General features: G+C 43.6%; 1 protein-coding gene and 1 long non-coding RNA gene across 4 annotated transcripts in view; both read left to right on the top strand.

Moving 5' to 3' along the window:
• The window catches only part of LOC137451244 (uncharacterized), a 252,222-nt gene that overhangs the window by 159,725 nt on the left and 68,639 nt on the right, over positions 1-23,858 (top strand). The gene's annotated exons all lie outside the window — the stretch shown is intronic.
• On the top strand, positions 1,176-23,261 carry ANXA13 (annexin A13). Of its 2 annotated transcripts, XM_068158590.1 has the most exons (12): positions 1,186-1,281; positions 2,887-2,961; positions 10,818-10,896; positions 13,193-13,287; positions 15,586-15,756; positions 16,708-16,741; positions 16,835-16,914; positions 18,479-18,547; positions 18,763-18,864; positions 20,709-20,784; positions 21,604-21,716; positions 22,926-23,261. In XM_068158590.1, exons 1-12 carry the CDS (start codon positions 1,267-1,269, stop codon positions 23,043-23,045), a joined length of 1,029 nt encoding a protein of 342 aa, XP_068014691.1. In that variant the 5' UTR covers positions 1,186-1,266; the 3' UTR covers positions 23,046-23,261. The 2 variants fall into 2 exon arrangements, with proteins under 2 accessions (XP_068014692.1, XP_068014691.1); XM_068158591.1 differs by lacking the exon at positions 2,887-2,961 and having other exon boundaries at positions 1,176-1,281.

Genomic DNA, 23,858 nt, shown 5'->3' on the forward strand with positions numbered 1-23,858 from the left:
TTAGGGAAATTCATTTACTCTCTGGCCAATTAAAAATAGAGTAGGATTGTGAGGAGCAAAGACAAAACTAAACCCACCACTAGCCCACCTTCTTCTAAGGCTCAAAAATAGAGCAGGATTGTGAGGAACAAAGACAAAACTAAACCCACCACCAGCCCACCTTCTTCCAAGGCTCAAAAATAGAGTAGGATTGTGAGGAACAAAGACAAAACTAAAACTACCACCAGCCAACCTTCTTCCAAGGCTCAACTTCACAACTTCATTTCAAATTTTCTACCTCCTTCCCTAAGTGGTGCAGGGAGGCAGGAAATGGGGATTGCAGTCAGTCCATAATACTTTGTCTCTGCTGCTACTTCTTCCTCTTGTTCGTCCCCTGCTCCAGCGTGAGCTCCCTTCTCCATGGGTCCACAGGTCCTGCCAGAAACCTGGTCATCCATGCTCTGCAGGTGGATATCTGCTCCACTGTTAACCTCCATGGGCTGCAGGGATTCAGTCTGCATCACCATGGTCTTCACCACCTGCTGCAGGAGAATCTCTGCTGAAGTGCCTGGAGCGCCTCATCCCCCTCCTTCCTCGCTGAGGGTGTTTCTCTCACATTTTTCTCATTCCTCTGGCACAGCTGCTGTGCAGTATTTTTTTACCCTTTCTTAAACACACTATCACAGAGCCACCACCAACAGTCTGGTTTGCCTCTGTCTAGCATAGGGACAGCCCCCAAGCTCCCAGTCTTTTCTCACAGAGGCCACCCTGCAGGTCGCCCACTGCCAGAACCTTGCCACGTAAACCAAATAGAAACAGTGAGGTTCTGTTTAAAATATATTGTAGGAGCTGAGGATTGCTAACGACATATTAAATACCACTAAGTCCTATAAGATCTGGGATAAATTCTTCAGAGGAGGGACCACTCCTTCTCAGATGTTTGGAAAACTCCCATTGGACACTACCATAGCTATATGTTTTTAATCACTGTGGTATAACAATTAGATAAATGAGTATGTGTCATCTCGAGGCTTATACTCTGAAATCCTTGTTTTCCTTGGAGAAACCAGCCAACAGGATGTGATGTGAGATAGTGGGGATAATAAAGCTACCATGGAATGGTGAGCATGCCCCACCTTGAAATGACTAGAATTTAAATAATGTCAGAAGTTATTGATTAACCCAGGGTTGGGTAGGATTTAGCTGCTCTAGTAAAAGTTGACTACTCCATCTGAATGCTTATTTTACTGAAGAGCAGAAGAGTTGCATCTTCCACACTTGGGCTAAATGGGGGGTTCACAGGTAAGTAATTAGTTCATTTGGATTGTCAAGGATGTAACAGTTTTCTGGGTTTAGTTTTGCTCCTTTTTTACTTTAAATGCTGTGTGATACAGCTGCAGATATAGGTTTAACCTCAGAATCTACTTTAAGTGTGGGTAGGAAGTTTGTGGTTGGTAACATGGCTTAATTGCAATACAGGAATGATGAAACTTACTGTAACTAACAGAGTCTGCCTGGTTCAACACTCATGGCTCTGAGAAAATGAAATTATATCATGGGAAAACTACTTTTAACTTATCAAATTTGTGTTGGAGCATTCTGAACACCAAAATAATTCTCTAAATATAGAGGGAAAAATTCCCAAAGGCCAACACTTTGGCTAAGTTTCTCTCTGACAAGTAGAGACAGGAGTAAGCCCTAAGGATGATGCTCACAGAAATACCTGACTAAAACCCAGGTGGAAGGATTTGCTGTATCAAATTGCTGTGTGAATTTTGATTGAGACAACTTTGGCTAGCATTTGGGTATTTAATAACTAACTTGGCATGAAGATATTTAACCTCAAAACAACCTGATTTGTCAAACGTTTTCATGGTAGTTGTGAATGATCAGTGCTTCTGAAAACTAAGTGGCTTGTGCTGAAGTAGTTGGTAGGTTTTAGCTCCAGTTTTGAAACCAGTGGCTGAAAGGCAGTATTTATTCAGCAACACATTTTCTCCTTGAGTGCTGAAAACCTGCGGTTTACAGGATGTATTGAGGAAAGACAGCCTGTTTGCTGCTGCAGACTGGTGTTACATTAGTTTCTCTAAGATTTGTATCATTTTATTACCTGACTATTCTTTAATTCAGATTCAGCAAGGCCTTGAGAGTTGCTGAATATGTGCTGCTTTTAGACCAGCTCCCCAGGATCTTTCCTTTGTCAGACAGAGCGAGATGGCTTGTAACCATGTGTGCAAACCTTTGGCTGCTAAGCCAAGGAGCTTAGCAGCTCCTTCCTGTGAAAGGGTTCCATCCCCTCATCATTTTGTTGCCTTGATGTGTGCAGGGGAGGAAATTCTTTTTGTCCTTTGCATAGGAAACAAGGCCAAGAAAGCTTCTGCTGCACAGTCCCATGTGTCCACATAAGTGCACATCACAGGGTTGTCAGCAGGCACCTCCTGAAGGTCCTGACCCTGGAGATCCTTTCACTGGACAGTGTACTGACTGCAGTATAAAGCAAGCATATTCAGTTTAGATTTAAAGTAACTGGTTGAGGTCTATCTGTGGCAAGAGAGATCACAGCACTACATCTCAGGCAGCTCAATACTGGACTATGTAACCTGGATCTAGGTGCAGCATGCCAGAGTTGGGCTGTAGGCTTCAGTGGGAAGAGGTGTGACCCTTCACTGCAAGAGAATCTCGTAATTCAGCCCATGACTCACCTGGGGACTGCACCATTCAGTGTTTGTCCTTAGAAAATTAGAGGTAATCTTGGAGAAATGCCCACATCTGTATCAGAGAGCCAGCCCTGGAACAGCCTGACCAACATTCAGTTTTCAGCTGCATTTTGTTCTTTTTCCTAACCTCGTGTTTTGCAACCCTAGGTTGATGAGTGTCTTCTTTATATATTGTTTTTTAAACCTCCAGAGCAAGTCTTACAATCTCACAGAGGATATACGGACACCAACCGTAGGGAGTACCAGTTTGTCAGCAGATGAGCCAGTAAGCACTTTATTTAACCAAGGATGAAAGGGGCACCACGCTGTTGCAGCACATGTTGCTGTGGTTTCTGGTGGCTGGTGAAAGCCCTGCAGTGCACAAAGGCAACTTCTCTTTCAAGGTCAAGACTGGCACTGGAAAGCTGGGTAAAGCTGGGGGTGTTTCATTCTGTTGAGTACTGCATCTTCCCAAAATTTTGTCTGCTTTGACATTTCAGAAGTGAATTTATTGATTGATTTGTTTGTGTTTCAATGGACCTGTTTCTGTTGGGAGAAAGATCAGATTGATTATCCATGTTGAATGAAGTGTTTCAGTTAGCTAAAGGGATTTCCATATATTTTTTTTATTTAACATTTTAACTTTTAAATGAAGTTTTCACTGAAAGCTAAGCAATGTTAAACCAAAGCAAAACAACAAGAAAAAACCCAAAGGAAAAACCCCACCAACAAAATTCCAGAGCAAGGATGTTAAATTGGAAGGGGTTTTTAGCTTTATCAAAATGTCTCATTGTCAAATGGGAATTTTCCTGACCATGTCCATTTGCACAAATGTTTAACACAATAGTAATTGCTTTCAGCAGAATAGATTTCCAGCCAGCTCTGAAGTGTGCCTGTCTCCTGGACACTGAGCCCTTGATTAAGAGCTGCACCTGATCATAGAATCAATAAGGTTGGAAAAGACCTCAAAGATCATCAAGTCCAACCTGTGATGCAGCATTACAGCTCCAAATCTGCCTGTTTCCACACAGTTTTTGCTCTCTGGACTCGATCCAGCCCCTTTTTCTACCAAGTTTTTGACTGCACATTACATTCTCAGAGATTTAAAGTCTAGTTATTTTCTCTGCAGTCTGACTTCAGCCTTATTTGTATTTCTGCTGTTTTTCAAATCACCACAAGTAGAATCAGTCCACCTGCAAATCTGGGTAGCTGCTTTGCTGTAAGCAAGGTGCTTTTGAGACGTTTTGGGAATAGCAGCACTGGCTTTGATGATGGGATGGTTTGAGAAGTTTGATTGATTTTGACTTTTGTGAAAGCCTGTCATTGTGGGGTTTTTTTAACCTTCTGCCTATCAAGACTCCAAGAATAATCTCCATGCATTGTTTTGTTGTCCTCTGTGATGTTTGTGCATTGAATTGACCTGGAAAGTGGGAGTGTTCTTTGCTTTTAACTTAAATGGCTTTTTGAGAATCTCTGGGACACCTTTGAGTTTCACCTTATCATTGTAAAGCAGCCCAAACCTTTTGTCAAGGAGGAGTCTGTAATGCAAGAAGGGGGGGGTGGGGGAAAGCAGGTTGTCATGGGCCTGATGGATTGAGAATTTTAAGCTTAAGAAGTAAGTATAACCTGGAGAACATTTCTGCCTGAGGAGTCCTCCTGGGGATAAGCTCACAGACATGACATGTGTTGCCTAAGGGCATTTCTATCATTGTAGAAATGTTTCCTTAGTACAAGTATTTCTTATCACAGTGTGATTTTGTTATCACAAAGCTCAACAATTGCTGTTTGTTTCTTTCCCTGGCAGACCAATATTCACTGACAGTCGATTCTTGTTTAGTCCCTGGCCATAAGCCCACAATCAGCAGAAGGCAGAAATGCCTTCTTGTTTAGCTGCCCAGCGCTGGGGAAGAGCTGTGGCAGATCCTTTTGGTTTCCATGGTCCCCTTCTATGCAGGGTATTTGCTGTTTCTTTTAGGTCTTAGGATGTCCTGTGACAGCAGCTGTGGTAGCTGTTAACAAGCATCTACCCTCGAAGGTCTTTTCCAACCTGGTTTATTCTATTCTACCTACTAAAGTTTTATGATGTGTTTGGGGAGGGGAGGAAGGACCTATCTGAAGTATCAAACAGTCATTGCATTTATATTGTACATAATGTAAACAGGTCAAAAAAATTACTATGTTTTACAAATCTGGACTCTAATATTCTTCTTTAGATGCAACACTTTCAGTAAATTCTATCAAATTCTGTTGTTACTATCCAGAGAAATTACTCTGCCTTTATTGCTGACTGTGGCATGGATTTGGACTGAGGACTGCTGCTCTGGGTGACTCGGCTGCCATGGGAGTATCTTGAGGTTTCCTCCACCCTGTGAGGTAGAAAGGAGTTAGACAAGGAAACCTGCAAGTTCAGTAGATGCAGTTGGTTTGTCAAACACTAAACATGGAATATCTCTATAGTAACAGCTATATCTTGCAGAGGAATGTTTTAACAGCAATGAAGTGACCAAAGGGAGAAGCATGTCATCTTGGAGCTTTCCTAATGGGGTGCAACATCCTCCTACTTCTTTTTCCATAATTCAGCTTTAGAACACATGACAGAGTCAAAATGATGTTCCCTAAGACTGTATCCATGTTTTTCAGCCCTGCTTAGGGATACTCAAGTTTTGTTAGCTTGCATGCTGGCATACACAATCATTTACTTTGCTTGCAGCAATGTGAAATTAACAAAAGTCTTTGCAGGCCTTAGCTAAGGTAGAAAATGTAAACTTCTTTATAAGAACACTTAAGCTAGTAATGTATCAGTGTGCAAGTCAGATCTTTGATATCTCAGCTGAAAAAGTGGCAGAATAAACTGATTTCCAATGATTTTACTTATCCCTAGTGGCCCAGCATGCAAAATCTTTTCCAACCAGGAATTTCCAAGCAGGTGAATAACATAAAAGTAAACAAGTGCACCCCCAGCATAACAGAGAATTATTCCAGACATGGAGTTCTATGTGTGTCCTATGTGAATAAAGCTGCTGCTTTGCCATTTTTTTGTTGCAAGAGAAGTATTGAAAGGAAGTGATGTGAGGCATGACTCACCACTAGACGCAGGCATGATGTCTCTGGAGATTTCTAGCATCCTTTCCTGCCTCAGTGTTGGCTACCACACCAGGGAAATCAGGTTCCTGTCAATCCTGTTTCACCTCTGCCAGCTCCATGCAGATGCCAGGTGTTCTGGCACATCTCAAAAGCAGCTGTATTTAAGCAGATGAATTGAGACCCCTGGAAATGAAAGCTGATGGTTTGTAACTTTGGCCTTCCCACCACACGGTGGTAGTTAACTGTGATTTTAAATGTATTCCACATGAAGAAGTTTCACAAGCCACAAGAGGATTTTGACACCTTAAACTGGCCAATGTAAAATTCAGCCATGAGACAACCCCTTCCAAACATTTTTGGGGTGTTTTTCCTCTTCTTTATGGACTTCTTTATCCTGGTGATGAATATAGAATCATAGAATCAGTCAGGGTTGGAAGAGACCACAAGGATCATCTAGTTCCAACCCCCCTGGCGTGGGCAGGGACACCCCACACTAGATCAGGCTGGCCAGAGCCTCATCCAGCCTGCTCTTAAACACCTCCAGGGATGGGGCCTCAACCACCTGAATAAACATGAATAACATGAATAAATTGAGTGATTAAAAAGTTAGCCATAAGCTATTATGGGATGATACAGTAACAGATACTTAGAAACAGGAGGGATGTTGTAGGATAGAGCTGGTTTTAATTTTGCAGTTCAAATAACTGTCTGAGCAATTACCTTCACTGTTGACACTTGTTTATAACAGGAAAAAGTAAATGCAACTCATTCTATTAGGGTCTCGTTGTCACTCTAGCCAGCCTGATGTAGTGTGTGGTGTCCTTTCCCATGGCAGCGGGGTTGGAACTAGACGATCCTTGTGGTCCCTTCCAACCCTGACTGATACTATGATACTACTATGATACTGTAGTTTTAGTCTCAGATGCAGAGAATAGTGTCACTTGCACACCTCAGTTTGGAGTGTCACTGAGTCATTGCAAATACTGTTGAGCAATGAAGCCTAACCTATATGCTTTGTATGTATTGTATTATCCAGTGCAAGCTTCATATAGAAATTGTTTTGTTCTAGACAGCAACAGACTGTCCAGCAACAAGGTAGCCTGACAGTGCACATTGCTGTCAGACAGCTGTTAGACCTAAAATAGCCCTGAGGATTTGGGAGAGTGACAGCCTGTCTGGCAGATGGCAGATGCCATTCAGAGAGGCTGTTACCATTCTCTGAGCAGTCAAGGAAGCAGATGGCAATTTTCCAGTTACATATTGTAGTTGACTGAGAAAATTGCTCAAACAACCAAAAAATGATAGGTATCTTTTACAAAACAGCAGAGGAGCCCTTGGGGTCAACAGGACACAGGTAATCCTTAAGGCACTCGCCAATTGTCATGTGTCAAAAAGCTATTTATGAACTCCACCTTTTTATTACCACAGCACAAACTCTGGTGCTTGTTGATACTGCCCCACTGCCAACATGCTGCAGCTGTTTGCTTCTGTTTGTTATTAAACATTAGCACCCATCTACTTTCACCTGTGTGCTGAAAGTCTTTACATGTCATATAAAATCCTACCTGAATGATTGAGCCAAATTATTTGAGTTTCGCTGAAGAAGAACTTGCAGAACAATATCTTCCTGTGCTGCAGGGATGATAGGAGATGGTGAACCCACCATCCATTAATGACCAGATACTGTCTCCACTGAATAGCATTTCCCAGTTAGATGAGACCCAACCTCGCTTACCAGTCTATGCCCTTTGTTCCTTTTGCTTCTCCACTACATGAAAGAGCTTTAATATTTGGAACTTTTTCTCTTGGCAGTGACTCTACACCAAAATGAAATAGGCATCATCTGCTTTTCTGCCTTTCTGATTGATGGTCTGGAGCTTTCTGAGCAAGTCACCTTTTTATCTCCCAGGAATATTTGCAGTCTCAGGTCAGGCTGGCTCATGCAACCAGGAACAGGGCTGTGCTAGTGACCCAGAGCCTTGCTGCCACAGAAAGCAGCCACACATAACCAGGTTCCATTGCCGGCCTGTCCCTGGTCCCTCATCAATCCAATGGCAAATACAGGGGCTGCTGGTGAAGGGGTGATGATCTTCCTGTCAGTCCTGAGAGAGCTCTCCTACCCACAGCTCTGAGCTGTGCAGTAACATATTTCCAGGTTCTTTGCCATCTGTGAGGGAGGTATGTTGCTTGTCAGGGAGGTCAGAAGCTGAAATGGCTTTTTCTCCTCTCTTTTGATGTGACTATTCCTGTTAGGCTAATACTTTCTGCTACGATCCCAACAGTGATCCAGTTCCAAGGGGCCTAAGGTGGCACTAAGCATTGAAAAAAAAATATTTATGACTGGAAATGCCTGTTCCAGTAAGTGACACTATTGATGAAGTACAAATATGTAGCATCATGGTTTTGGGCTGTATTTGGAAGTAGATCACAACCAAAATACAGCAACCTACTCCCATGTTTGTGCTTGTGTTTCATCCTTACACACAAAGATGCATGGAAATAAGTGAAGAGATTTGGGCTGGTTGTCACTAAGGCTGTCCCTTCGGGTGGGAGTTCAGGCTTTGTTCTGCTAACAGGATAATGTCCTGACAAGGTGGGATGTACCAGAAGAGTAAAATCACAAGATCTAATAGGACATCCTTTTTTTTCCCCCCTCTTCAGTACTGTTAGTCTACTTAACATTGGATTCCCATTGCATTATAGCTCATTAAGGGTCTCTGCCAGGATAAATAATTAATCTTGAGTACATGTACACTGATAAAAAATGAATCATGTAGGTGCTGATTTGCCAAAAGCTGTCTTCCAAGACTGAAGTATATTGGATACAATTTAACTAATGAGATGAACACTCCAGTCTGTTGTTTATTATGCTAACAAGATGACTGGGTGGTTTGGAACATTTCTTGGAAGACAGAGAAAATAAATTTTCCTCCCCACACAGAAGAGGAATAGAGAAAACCATAGAACTGGAAGGCATCTTGAGATATCAGATCACTTATCCATTGCCTGAAGCAAAATCAGCTCTGCTCACACCAGCCCTGACATCTTTAGCAGTGCTGAGCTGGAGGAGAAGTGGTTAATTAGTTGGAGAAGAGGCTCCCTGAAGGTCTTTCAGTTGGTGACTCAGTGACTGTGCAGAGTGAGAAATGAGAACTCTCAACAGGTCCCACAACCTTTGATTTGTGATGGCTTTTCAAATGCTCTGCCTTGTCTGGCTGGCTTTTCTACATTCCTGCATTCGCCTTGGGACACTATGGATTGGGGCTGGGCTTCCTGAAGAAACAAGATGCATGACCCTGCAGTATGTATATATGTTACCCTAGCTAAAAGTATTTGAATCTACTAGAGATTGTTTTAGATTAATTTACCAGCACTATGTTACTCTCAAAATTCTTAGTTGCCTGCTAATTTCCTTGAAATCTGGAGAAGAGAGAGGCTGTATTAGAAATCCCCTGAACAAAAGACTTAGACATGAGCTCAACCCTTATAAGACACCAGAGAATCTACAGTGATGAATCATTATGCCTGTGCCCATCACAGGAATTGCTGCTTCTGCAGCAGGCAGTAGAGGCATCCAAATCAGCCAGACAGGAAGTGCAAATCTGTGGGAAACCAAGCAGAGATGTTTCTGGTGCTTCTGGTGTTTCTGCTTGGTAGGAGGGAAAGCTCAGATTGTTGCACGTGGAACTGGTTTCTGTCATTCTTTTTTAAAGCTTAATTTTCTCTATTGCATTTTTGTGAACATAATTAAATATATGTTAAGAATAAGAAAATGGTGAAATTGTTGTGGGATGATTCTATTGCCCCCCTCCAGTAACCATTGGTGATGCCCTCAGGTGCGAAAGGCGTCCACACCAGGTTGAGAGATTCAGGTCGTACTCACTCATCATGCAGGTCTCTCAGTGCAGGAGAGCACTCATTTCTGACAAGCCAGTGGGCAGCTTACCCTGGAACACCTCTAATGGGACCAGCTATCTATGTTTGTAAAACTGCCCTGGATATCATAGCCCTTAATTAACAGGTATCATAGTATCATAGTACCAACATGGCAAAGTATCATAGTATCATAGTACCAACATGGCAAAGCAGCCCTGCAAAGCAAGTAGCCTGATCCACTTGTCATTTGAATGGAAATGCCAAAACATTTGCAGTGCCCATTTAGACCCCCAGAGTCCATGGCATGCATGTAGTTCTACTTGATTTAGGAGCCTAGGACCTGGTTTCCAGTATTATTTTAGTGTTTAGGCATTTTAAAGATTTGTATCATGATATGACAGGAGCTGAAACTCACATAGCTGACCTCCTGGTCTCAGATGGTTCTCCCATTGTCTAAGAAGAGCAGAACAGAGTGTGTTCCAGCATTTCAGCCCTTGTGATTCACAGCTTGTCAGATGAGTAGGAACAGACACAGTTTTCTGTTTACATTGACATGCCCAGGCTGTAAACCGCTGCTGTGGCTCTGGACTTTGAATTATTATCCTGAATAGCTCAAGGTAACCGTATGTACTATTTTGCCCCCCCCCCCCCAAAAAAAAACACACCCCAAAATTTACAACTACCAGCTTTATGATGTTCTACATCTACAATTATCTTGTATCTATGAATGCATCAATCAATGCAAGAAAGGTTTGCAGTTTTTATTCAGCTGACTGGGATGGTAATCTAGTACTGCAGAGATGAGGGCTGATTCTGCAGGCAGCAGATAAGGCATTTATGTCAGCCTGTTGTCAAAGCAGTGCAAACAAATAATGGTTGATCTGGCATGGAAATGCCTAGTATGAAGTGATCACCTTTAAATTAGTTTTAATAAGCCTGAACTGGCAGAACAAAGTAGTGCAGGATCAGCACCATGTGTCATGTGGTGACAACTGCCTGTCAATCCATTCTAGGAGCCCTAGTGATAGATTACAGTATTTCAGCAAAGCCCAGTGTGAACGTCTCAATTGAGGTCGTGTGAACAAAGATAAAGAGAGAGAGAACCTGGCCCAGAGTGCTATGTTTCAGGAAGACTAATGCCAAATTGTTTCCCATGTATCTGTTGTGCCTCTGTTTTCCTAGTCAACCAATAAACACCATCGTCATGGTTTTGATGCAGACCGGGATGCCAAGAAAATACATAGTGCCTGCAAAGGAGCAGGTAAGCAAGCTCTGGGTTTTCATGAAAAGGGCAATATTATAATTTACATAAACTTAGGACAAACCCAATTTTCTAACCAATTTCCAGTAATCTTTATGCTTTCCATCACTTACTGACTCAAAGAACATGCACAGCCATGAAGCTTTTTGCGTTTCAAGATAAATAGGAAGGGAAGCAAGCTTGTTTCTCAAAGCCTGGTAAGATCTAGTTTATTAATTGCTTGGCCCCAGGGGATTGGGGTAAACATATCTGCTTCCTGAAACAGCAACATCAAACTACCAAGGCTGCCACAGGGTCCAGCTAGTCATGCCTCCAAGGAGCAGTAAAAAACATTACCTCCCCCACATGTTCATCAGAGCCTACTGCAGCTCCATCAGCTGAAAGGAAATACAGTGCTTTCAGTCTGCATCAGTGTTGTTTTACCAACAATACTGTCTCCCACCATCTTCTAAGGTAGTTTGGAGTAAGCTCCCTGACTGCAAGTGTTCATGGGATCCTCGGGTCCATGGAGAGGACAATGTCCAGCAAAGGAAGAACATCCAGGTGGCATGCAAGTCTGATACGTTATTAATTCACTCCATGCATTTGCACAGTAGATGTGTATTTAAGCATTTCTTCCTGCTGTAGCACTGACATTCAGAATCAGATAGTTCAGTGCTGTTCCTGTCCTATCAGCTGAGACCCCTTAAGGCAGTTCCCCAAAGGACTCTCCTACTGAGGGTTTGACCCCAATTTGTCAGATAGGAATGATTTTCTTTCTAAAGTTGGACCATCTGTTCTGCTGTTATTATAAGCAGGAAGATCTGGACAAGATGCCTTAAACTCATCCTGTATGTACCTGCTGGTGATTTGTAGGAATGAAAATGCATCAGCTGCTGCTGCTGCTGCTGAGTGCCAATAGAATTTGTAATTGTATCCTTTGCACTGGTAGCTCTTTGGAAACCCTTGCTAGTCCCTGCTCCTGAGAGCCTGAGATGAGGTATGGCACAAAGCCCAGTAGGTGAACATAACAGATTAGAAGAGCACAAGGAGAGCATGGGGCACTGTCCACCAGCATGACATGCACACTTCAGCAAGCCTGCTGTACAGCTTGATGCCTTTGATCTGCCATCTAAACCCTTTGTACGCTATGGGCATTTTGGCAGTGCACATCACATGCAGGGTCATGGGTCTCTCCTGACACAATTCTCCATTACAGACCTTGTATAGTGAAGAAATAATACCCGAGGCAAGCTGCCAGCCTTTGGATGGAGGTGCACCAGGACATGTGTTAATGCAACTCTACTGCATCTTCTGGGCACCCAAGGAACATCTTTCTGGTGCTGGCCCTTTAGCCACAAACATAACAAATGCCTTCCAGCAGTTTTATTTGTAAACATCTGAGAACAAGAAAAATACAAGAACATTGCCTTTAGTAAGCTGCATCCCTCCACTGCATAACTTACAGCTAAAAGCTGCCTGAGGGCTTTCTCCTGAAGTGGGGTTGCATGTTCAGATCCCCTATGGGCCCCTGTAAGATGCAGCTGCTGTGGTGCCCATCACCAGGATAGCACATGCTCCCACTTCACTCTCACTTACTTTTGCCAAGCAAAACAGCATCATCAGAGACTCAGACCATGAAGGCTGGTGTCTGCTCCTCTCCTTGAGTCAGAATAGAATAGAGTAGAGTAGAGTAGAGTAGAGTAGAGTAGAGTAGAGTAGAGTAGAGTAGAGTAGAGTAGAGTAGAGTAGAGTAGAGTAGAAAGAATAGAATAGAATAGAATAGAATAGAATAGAATAGAATAGAATAGAATAGAATAGAATAGAATAGAATAGAATAGTACTAGACTAGACTAGACTAGACTAGACTAGACTAGACCAGGTTGGAAGAGACCTTGGAGATCATCGTGTCCAACCCATCATCCAAACACCATTTAATCAGCTAAACCACCACGGCACCAAGCACCCCACCAAGTCTCCTCCTAAACACCTCCAGTGATGGCGACTCCACCACTTCCCCGGGCAGACCGTTCCAGTGGGCAATCACTCTCTGATTGTTGTGCAAAGCACAACTCAGTTTGTACAGGCTGTGGGTTAATGAAGCTGATTTAAACACATCTTCACTTCTGCCAGCCTCTCACCCCACTCCATTGATTCAGTTGTGCTGGCTTAAGCATTTGCATGCTTAATCTGGATCTGATGGCTGAACCCTTGGCACTACTCAAACAAGCAATCTTTTTCCCTTATGAGATCTTGTTTTCTTTCTGCTGCATTAGATTACTGATCAAATAATTTCTGTACCCAACGTCTTTTTCAGGAACTGATGAAAAGAAAATCATTGAAGTCTTGTCGACTCGAACTTCAGAGCAGAGACAACAAATAAAACAGAAGTATAAGGCTCTGTATAACAAGGTATTTAGAAATAGATGGCCTCTCATTTTCAAACCACATGCCAGCTACAAATACAGCCCAAAGACCTTCGAAGGCATCAAGGGTGCAGTGGATTTAAAGACACCAGTTAGTTTGTGATACAGCGGTTCATTTTATATCCAAAACTATCAATCATAATTGAAATCTTAGGCCTCAGAGTCTTCTTGAAATCAGTCTTCACCAGATCAGAGCATTTTAATCACAGCTGGGAGAGCTAGAAAATAATTCATCACTTAAGTGTAAAATATTTCAGTTTCTTTCCAGCTTCAGCACATTCAGAGAGAGAAAGCAGTTTAAAAGGGAAATTTTAAGTCAGAACCTTCTCAGACCAGATGCAAAGTCAGAGGAACTATTTGATGTCATATCATTATATTTTGTTTGAGTTTAATAGAAGTAGTATTGATTTCTTCCAGTGATGAAGTAGAACATGTTGTAAAACTAAGAAGTCTCTTTGGGCACTGGATTTCTGGAAGAGGAAAACACAGGCTGCCTTAAAGTTTTTTGCATGTAGGAAAAATCAAACCTCCAGTATATTGTTTAGGTAAACAGCTGAATCCTACACAGCATATTATTATTTTGCCATTTCCTTAATATCTGTTACTCATTAGTCATTAATCAGGCTTTATAAGGCAGCACTTGAAAGCCTTTTATATGTAATACTTATAGCAGGTATGATAAAGATTTTGATTACATAAATACTACTGTGTCCAGTTCTGGGCCCCTCAGTTTAGGAAGGATGTTGAGTTGCTGGAGTGTGTCCAGAGAAGGTCAACAAAGCTGGGGAGGGGTTTGGAGCACAAGCCCTATGAGGAGAGGCTGAGGGAGCTGGGGTTGCTTAGCCTGGAGAAGAGGAGGCTCAGGGGAGACCTTATTGCTGTCTACAACTACCTGAAGGGAGGTTGTAGCCAGGTGGGGGTTGGTCTCTTCTCCCAGGCAACCTGCACCAGAACAAGAGGACACAGTCTCAATCTGTGCCAGGGGAGGTTTAGGCTGGATGTTAGGAAGAAGTTCTTCACAGAAAGAGTGATTGACCATTGGAATGTGCTGCCTGGGGAGGTGGTGGAGTCACCATCACTGGAGGTGTTTAGGAAGAGACTGGATGGAGTGCCTGGTGCCATAGTTTAGTTGATCAGATAGTGTTGGGTGATAGGTTGGACTTGATGATCTCGAAGTTCTTTTCCAACCTGGTCTATTCTATTCTATTCTATTCTATTCTATTCTATTCTATTCTATTCTATTCTATTCTATTCTATTCTATTCTATTCTATTCTATTCTATTCTATTCTATTCCATTCCATTCCATTCCATTCCATTCCATTCCATTCCATTCCATTCCATCCTATCCTATCCTATCCTATCCTATCGACTTAGTTCTATCATGAGAATGAACAAGAATAGGCATTAGCAATGTACAAACGCCATGAAACATCTCAGTTACATCAGCAGCCCTTCTTGCTTGCCAGGGCAGCCTGAATTTCTTAGGAAGGAGCTCTAAGTTTCACTATTTCATTCTGCTGCCCCAGGAAGCAAGGTTCCTGGTGTGCAAGTTGAAACTGCTCCAACAGCGATGTCAGCCTCTGATTGAACAGATTGACTAAACACTTGTGATTGTGTAACAGAGTACTTAAGAACAATGGATTCAGAGCTGGGCTTCTCATTTGTTGTCCTGAACTTGTCAAGTACTTCCCACACTACAGGAAATGTTAACTGCAAGATAGAGCTTCAAATAAATCACCAGTAGGCATCACTCTCAGCACACATACACTAGCTACTTCTTCTCCAAGGTCTTGCTAAGTTTTTAATTAAGTAGGTCATACTACAGAAGATTGGGTTTGCTTGGGTTTGGGTCTCTGTTTTGGTGGAAATAATACTGATTGCATAGCACCAAAGCACTTTGTAGAACGTTGTTGTTTTTTCCAGGAAGTCAGTTTTAACCAAAACTGAAGAGATGTTCAGTAAATTTTGTTCCTTGTGTTGCAGCTCTTTCAGAGGAGGAAGTTTCTGCACTGTGTTTCAAAGTGAAGCCTCCTGTTAAGGTCTTAAAGATGCTAGTTTCCATTTAGTTAAACAAGTCAGAACTGGGCTATTGTCAGCTGGTATTTGAAGATGGGGAAAATAATTTCTTGCAAGCTGAAACAAGCAAACAAAAAGAATAAGCAATTTGTTTTCACCTTTTTAGTACAGGAGCAGCTTTGAAATCATGAAATTCCCTGAAACAAATTAAGAAATCCTCAAATCCTGCCCCAGGTTTTGTGCTAACCCTTCCAACTATCCCCACAGGACATGGAAGAGGTCCTGAAGGGAGACCTGAGTGGGAACTTCGAAAAGGCTGTGCTGGCTCTGTTGGACCTGCCCTGCGAGTATGAAGCCCGAGAGCTTCGAAAGGCAATGAAGGGTGCTGGGACAGATGAGTCACTGCTCATTGAGATTCTCTGCACACGAAACAATAAGGTTGGGACACCATGAGTAACCTTCCTTAGGTAGCAGGACAAAGAGCCTGCCAAGAGCATCCTCCCAGGAGGAGAAGGAGGGTTGGGACCAGTGACCACGGGTGAGATGGCTGTTGTCAGTGGTTGCAGCAGTAAAGTTACCATGCTGGAGCTGAAGTTGCTTGCAGGAGTTAAGAGAAATAAAAGTAAAATTCCTTTCTTACTCCTACTCATCTCTCATGGATGGCATAAAGACGACACTCATGACAGAGAAATCCCTAGGTGCCAGTTAAAGGCATGTTTGGCACTGCTCTGACCATTCAGAGATGGTTCCCACTATGTAAATAAAATAAAGTAGTGTCAGAAGGTTAGATGTGATTAGGTGAAGCAAAGAAGAAACTCTTTAGCACACGTGCATTGAAATATTGCTTATCAGTTAAGAACTACCTGGTCTGCTGGTGCAGGATTTTGTCTGTCACGCTGCTCTTTGGTTCAGAAAGGCTGCAAAAACGATGGCAAAATATCAGAGATGAGGAACAGAATTCACTAAAAGCCTGCATAATTTATACCTTTAGGAAGGAGGCAGAATTGGATACTTTAACAGGTTGGACTCGATGATTCTCGAGGTCTCTTCCAACCTTAGTGACACTGTGTCTGTGTATGGGAATGTGGTCCTCTTCCAAAATCCCTTTAGCTTTTGCCTAAGCACAAGTGAGAGCAGCAGGACACCTGCAGAAGTCAGGCATCCTTTGAAATGCTGTACTAAACTGGGCTGGGTTTGAGCCATGTCTCTAGGAGTTCCAACATGAGTGGAGACTTGGAATTTGGTTTCTCACGCTCCCCTGCCTGCTTTGCCTCAACAGCAGGGGCGTGATACTGACTGTCTAGGATTCTGTTTGCTTGTTTATTTATTTATTTTCCAAACATTTCCCCCCTTATTTACTAAACAGTTGCATTTTTTTTTCCCCCCTAGGAAATTGTGAACATAAAGGAGGCATACAAACGGCGTAAGTAGTCTTGGCTTTCCAACACCTTCATTTAAAGCCTTTATCACTCGGTGAACACTCACAGGTTTGTTTGTTTGTTTTTTTTCTCCACAGTCTTTGACAGAGATCTAGAGTCTGATGTTAAAAGTGACACAAGTGGCTCCCTAAGGAAGATACTAGTCACTGTGCTCGAGGTAAGGCTAGGAGCTTTGCTCTTATGCAGCCGCCTGCCAGAGGTACTTCCTTTTCTCTGTCCTGTCTCCCTTGAGTAACCATATTAGCTGGTATTTATAATAATGTGATTATGGTATGTGATACAATAATGACTTAATTAGAGTAAGAAAAAGGCATCCTTCAGTATAAGAGCCTTCTTTGGCTTCAGCTTTTTAATGTTTAAGAAGGACATTGAGACACTTGAATGTGTCCAGAGAAGGGCAACGAGGCTGGGGAAAGGCCTCGAGCACAAGCCCTACGAGGAGAGGCTGAGGAAGCTGGGATTGTTTAGCCTGGAGAAGAGGAGGCTCAGGGGTGACCTTATTGCTGTCTACAACCACCTGAAGGATGGTTGTAGCCAGGAGGGGGTTGGTCTCTTCTCCTAGGCAGGCAACCAGCATCAGAACAAGAGGACACAGTCTCAAGCTGTGCCAGGGGAAGTTTAGGCTCGAGGTGAGGAGAAAGTTCTTCACTGAGAGAGTTGTTAGCCATTGGAATGTGCTGCCCAGGGAGGTGGTGGAGTCACCATCCCTGGAGGTGTTCAAGAGGGGATTGGACGTGGCACTTGGTGCCATGATCTAGTCATGAGGTCTGTGGTGATCCTCAAGGTCTCTTCCAACCTTAGTGATACTGTGATACTGTGATTAGTGAATGCTCCAAGTATACAGTTTAGTCAGGAAAATATTTTGCAGTTACCGTTGCACATCCAGCACCATACAAACCATTAGCATTTCACTGCAGGTACTGGGAACCTTTTTGCAGTAGCTTATTGACAGCTACAGCAGCTGCTTTCCTAAGAAACATTGTGGTTTGAGCCTGAGGTGCTGTATGTACCAGCAGCTCAGCCCTCCAGGGGTGAAAGTCAAAGGTTGTATTGGAGCCATCTGGCCCCAACTCAGTTCTCTCTGTTCTCACCCCAACATCTGGACATGCACAGTACCACTTCCCACCAGTGGAAAAAGAGCTGAAAAAAATGGCAGAAAGCAGAACCAAAGAAACAAACCAGGTGGGAAGGGACCTCTGGAGCCACTCTAGTCTGGCCTTCCGCAATGCAAGGCCAGCTCCAAACTCAGATCAGGTTCTGACTTTGTTTTCTTCTCTGGACACATGCTGGGTGAGCAGGAACACCAAGGGGATGGCAAACATTCTGGGGCCAAGGGGAGCTGGAGGGGCTCCCTGCCACAGGGGAGTATCCACAGGGTACAATCTAACGCTGTGCAGCTGCCAACCCCTGATAGTCCTTTCCTGCTCCAGAGGAAGCAGGCTGCGATCTCATCAGGGTTCCAGCACGTAGCAAATTAAGCTAGGAGATAAACCCTCCTGTACAGGCTTCACCTCAAACCCAGGGAAGGTAGTAAGAGTGAGCAGACCGCTCAAAGCTGTACCACCGTCTCCCTGGGCCCCATTACCAGGCATTTGTCAGCAGATGGCAGCAAAACTATAACCAAAAACATTTGTGAGGCCCGCCGGGGAATCTTCTTTCCACTGGGAAATGTAACCAGCGTTTGCTCTGCTGTTCTTTTTGCTCGTGTGCTTTTTCTGCAGGCAAGTCGAGATGAGACTCAACAGGTCAATTCAGAGCTCGCTGAGCAAGATGCCACAGATCTGTATCAAGTAAGTGCAATTGTGGAACAATCCCCATTAGCCCTGTGCCATGCAAGCAAGATCTGCCTGGAGGGTGATAAATGCACCGAGAATGGGGGTAGCAGCAGAATGAGATGAGCAAGGGGGCCACAGATGAGTTTGGTAGATCAAGGGCCCTGGCTGACTTTTTGTCTATACTGTGAATAAACAAGTGCTTAAAAAACAAGTAACATGCAATCTTTAAGGCAGGAGAAGGACGCTGGGGAACAGAGGAGCTGGCTTTCAATGTGGTTTTAGCTAAAAGAAGCTATGGTCAGCTGAGAGCTACTTTTCAAGCCTATGAAAAGGTGAGTTACTTTATTCTGACATAGTTTACCAGCTCTACAGTGACATCAAGCAGGCAATCCTTTCTTTGCCATTTCAAAACTTCTTGAGTACTTTAATAATCTTGGGGGAAATTGTATGCAATTCAATCCTGATCTTATGGAAGCAGAGGCTAAAAGCTGTACCTGTTACTGGTGAAAAACCTATTTCCCTTCATGACCTACACAACATCCAGACAAATAAATGTTGCAATGTTGTTTTCTTTCCAGAAGGACCAGCAAAGGGACAGGTTCACTAACTCCTGCCCTGAAGTTTTGCTTTTCTGGTCTTTTCTTCTCTTTCTCCAAAGCAAAGCCCTGTGAGATCTCTCCTCCTGATCTCCCTGCTTCACATGCTTTTATTGTCTGGGCAGAGGCACATCTCCAGCCTCTTCCTCCCTTCCCACGTTGGGCAGACAGCCCGTGCAGGTATTTGGCTGTGCTCTACCCTGCCTCCAAACATAAGCCAAAGTAGGCAGCAGGATCCAGGCTGTCTGGTACTTCTCCCTGTGTCACCACCAAGGACATTTTACTCATGCCCAGGCCTGGAGCTGACCTCCACTGAAACCTATCTCCTGGAAATTACCTGAGAAGGTCAAAGCAATGGGGAATCCAAGATCCTTCTGCCAGTGAAATGGAAACTCAGCCATTATATCTATTCTCAGGAGAAGATCTCCCCTACAGTCTCTTGATCACAGTCTTGCACTTTCCTAGGGTCACTCTGAGTTCATCAAAAGACTATAAGCCTAGGCACTGGAGATGAAAAAACCTCCAGTCCAGGCCATATTTCAGTGTCAGCACAATAAGGAACCCATAGCTGGAAAAATGTTTGCAATTTAATCCAAGTTTTGGGTTGTTGCTGGCAGGAGAACAAACCCAGTCATTAACTGATATTCTCTCCCTCAAAGTAGCCCAAACATCAGGGGTTCAGTTAAATGCTCCAATAGCCAAGCTACCTTGGCTTTTTGATTCCTGAAGCCAAGTAGATGATCCACCACATCCTGCCTGGCTGTACTTGACGTAGAAATGGGCCAAGATTAGAGCCATTCTAACATCAGTCCTCCTCTGCAGCTGGAAAGTAGGGCAAGATGCTAGACCAGGTTGAGAGATTGCAAAACTGAAGTTTAAATCCTCAGAAGATACCCCTTGCTGCCTTGTACACATGATCTCCCAGGTCTGACCTAGAAGTCCACTAGTGTCTTGAACCATGCAGTGCCATCCTGATAAGCAAAACAGAGCAAAGTAAAAGCCTTTGAGGTTCATGAAGTTCACAGAAGTCTGGGTAAACTCTGTTTTGAAGTAGCAGTCTTTTTTTTTCCCCTTTCCTACAGAACAATACCAAAACTCGGAAACAACTGCAGTGCTTGTAAACTTTCCCTGAGAACCCAAAGACAATACGTGAAAAAAACTTCACAGGGCTGGTAAAGCTCCAAAAGTTACCTCATTTGTGTGGGAGCCATCCAGAGCCTTTGATAGAGGAGTTAGAGGAACATCAAACAGTTGCTCCTGAATAGAGGTCACTCAAGAAGAAGCTGCAGCTTCTCTGTCCTAGAAGCCCTCATTCATATACATGTGACCATTTGGTGTAGGTTATCCATGTATTAACCACTGAGCCTCACCTGGCTGCACACACCTTCTTCTCTTGGTTACAGTGGATCTGTGACTGCTTACCCCAGAGGAGAACTTCATATGCCCTCGAATCACTCTCTTGGAAAGGCTCTGAACTGGCCTTTTGCCATTGGAGCCATGGCAAATGATGCTGGTTTTTCAGTAGTGGGATGGAGTGTGCAGACAGCAGATCTTACAGCTCCTTTTTGTTGTCCTGCTAGGTGTATGGGAAGGAGATTGAAGAATCCATCAAAAGTGAGACATCTGGAGATCTGGAGAAGGCTTATCTTACTCTTGGTAAAGGAAAAAAAAACATGTATCAAGAGCTTTCTTTTCTCGTTGTGGCCATCATTTGGCATTGGTTGTTGGGGATCTATGTATAGCCTGATGACAGCCACCCAGATAGCCCTCAACTGAACTGACATATCTGCCAGTGAAAGAAGAGACAGGTTTCAGTACTGGTTTGGACCTCTTGGGTTTAGAAATCAAACTGACTAGACACAGCTCCTCTCCACACAACTGAATTATTTGCCATCTCACACAAGGTGGCCTCCTCTAAGCTGCCCATGAGCCCATATCTGTAAAGCTCCAGCAAGTGCCTGGGCATCCTCAGAAGTGCGCTAGCCAGCCACCACAAAACTGTACAGGGTCTGTGACAGCAATTTAGCACGGGGGATGAGTGACTGGTATTTAACCCTGTGCTCTGGTTAGCTTACTGGTATTGCTGTTATCCATCTGGATCTAGGTTCTCCCAAATCTTGCTCCTGTGAGCTGCAGAGTGAGCAACTACCCCAAGAATAGATGGGCAAGAGGAACTCCAGAGGGGCAAGTGCTCATTTTCATTCATTTGATCTTCACTGTGAAATGGCAGAGTACTCAGTTCTGATCATCTCACTGTGTAACACGCTTTCTTCATGGAGAAATGTACAGCCCTGTTGAGATTCCAAGGTTTCTCCTTGCACACTGTTAAGGGACTAGGCACAGAATGAAAGCCCTTTTGTCTGAGCATAAACCCTAGAAAGTTTCCTTTATTGTTTCTTTATTTCCTTCTCCTTGAAGATGTATCACAAAGTGTAAATACACCAGCTTAATGAAACCTCTTACTGTTTTCTCTAGTCAGCTGTGCCAAAGACTGCCCAGGTTACTTTGCTACACTTCTGCACAAGTCAATGAAAGGAGCTGGGACGGATGAAGAGACCTTGATTCGCATCCTTGTGACCAGGGCTGAGGTAGGGTACCCTGCAACCTGTAATACCTCACATCAGCTGTGGGAGAAATACAACTGTAGAGAGTGTGGAGTGAGTCCTGGCAGATCATGTGCTCAGTCAACCCATTTCAGCCCAATGACCTCAGTGGTCACACTCTGCTTTTGTACCCAGGCAACTCTAATTTTGATATTGCATCTATTTCTGTTTTCAAAAGAACTAAACCAGAAAGCATGAAGGCAATTTCAAGTGGAGTCAACTGTACCTAGTTAAAACTAACCCATGGGGAAGTCTGGCTCAAATAATATGTGTAAAAGTGAATTCCTAGTTAAGTAATGATAAAGCAGCAGTTCCCAAATTGGGAATTGCTTCTAAACATATGTTGCCAATTCTTTCTGATGCCAGCTGTGAAAAACAGATGGGGAGGAGGGAAGGGAAAATAAAGAGCCAAAGGAGATAATTGTCATTTTTAAAAGCACTAAACTGCACTAGACATTTGAGATCTTAAACATAGTCTTTAAGTTTTCATTCCGTGTAAGCTGTGTAGGTTGTAACTCCAGTGCTCAGTCTTGACATTGAGGAGGAGTTGTTCACAGGGACAAGCGGAGCCTAATTTCTCAATGATCAGCAGTGTGAGAAATTAGACTCCAGGGCAGTGTCTCTGTTAAGACATGATCCAATCAAGATAACATTTTAAACCCACAGTGATAAAGATCAGTCCCATGCTGCGGGTGCTCTTTCACAGGAAAGCTCAAGACAAGGCATTTAATTCTCAACACACACACAGAGCCCTGTACTAACCAAAAAAATTGCTTCTGTAGAACAAAACTCTCTCTTTAGCACTCCTGGAAGTGCCTTTTTCCCTGTTTGCCACCAGGGAGTATCCTCAGAGCCTTGTAGCAAATTTGTCTGGTACGAAGGCTGTGCCAGAGCAGCACTGCTGAGCACCAGGCAGAGATGCCCCTGGCCCACCCCAGCATGGCTCTCCACACAGGCTCATACTGACCTCTTCACAGCTAGCATCCTCTCACCACACCATCTGACATGGGCTTACCTCAAATCCAAATGTTAAGCTGAAAGGCCTCCAAGATTTTTAAACCTCCTGCTTTCTCCTCTCCTCCTCCCACTGGGTGTGCTGGACTTTGGATCAGACCCCAGGAGTCTTTGTAGGAGCAGGGCATACTACTCCAAGCACATCTCACTCTTCTAAAGAGGTTCTTGGTTTCTCCTCAGAGTGACCTGCCAGCAATAAAGGAGAGATTCCAGCAAATGTACAAGAAATCGTTAGCGGAAGCTGTCCGATCTGATACCTCTGGGGACTTCAGAAAGTTGCTGCTGGCTCTTTTGCACTAAAAAGCCATGAGGAATGAAGAGGCATGCTGAGCAGCCACCTCTTGATTAGTTTCCAAAACAGCATCCAAAAAATGTGGCATTAGCACTAAGAAATTTATTTTCTTTCCAACTGGGGAACGTGTTGCCAAGTAATGCTGGATGTGAGGTTTATGTTATGGCTATCTCACCAAATGTCCTTAAGCAATAAAGACATGTTAAAACAACCCTAACCCTAAACTGACCTCTTTGTGTTGGCTTATGTGGGGGAATCTTCTGTCATTGTTTCTTCTGGGTATATTTTCTGCCTTTCTCTTGTTCTGGAGATTATCCTTGTTCTTTCCCCAATTCTGCTGGTGCCAGGTCATGCAGTTACCTCTCCTGCCAAGAGAAAATGGGTAGTCATTTCTTTTCAGCCCATTGTCACAGCTCTTTAAACAATCTGAGGACTCTGAATTCATGATTTAAGTCAGGGCCTGATTAAATTCCTGCTATAATCAGGAAAGGTTGGAGTGATTTCCCTGTCTCTCTGAATAGTCATCTCCTATGTCATCCCAGGAAAGAAATAAGTACTTGCAGTACCCATCGGCACCGTCCCCTAGGATCTGGTGCAGGAGCATACCTGGGGAAGAGAGGAGGCTTTGTGAGATGGATCTGTCAGACAGAGGCAGACATGGGGCCTCAGAACAGCTGCATGGTCACCATCCTCAGAGGTTTCCAAAATCTGACTGGATGAAACAACCTGACCTGATGTGATCAGGTGTAAGAGGATGTTATGTTCTGGTGTTTTAGAGGACTGATCCTCCTTTAGCAACAACTCTAGCAACCTAAAAATGT

Source organism: Melanerpes formicivorus, unplaced genomic scaffold, assembly GCF_026170545.1.
Source record: "Melanerpes formicivorus ecotype bairdi unplaced genomic scaffold, bMelFor1.0.p_v2 SCAF_40, whole genome shotgun sequence".
NCBI lineage: Eukaryota > Metazoa > Chordata > Aves > Piciformes > Picidae > Melanerpes > Melanerpes formicivorus.

Coding starts and splice junctions, on each gene's coding strand:
- ANXA13 (XM_068158590.1), top strand. Junction 13,288..15,585: donor ATAAGGCTCTGTATAACAAG/GTATTTAGAAAT, acceptor CTATCCCCACAG/GACATGGAAGAGGTCCTGAA. Junction 21,717..22,925: donor TCCTTGTGACCAGGGCTGAG/GTAGGGTACCCT, acceptor GTTTCTCCTCAG/AGTGACCTGCCAGCAATAAA.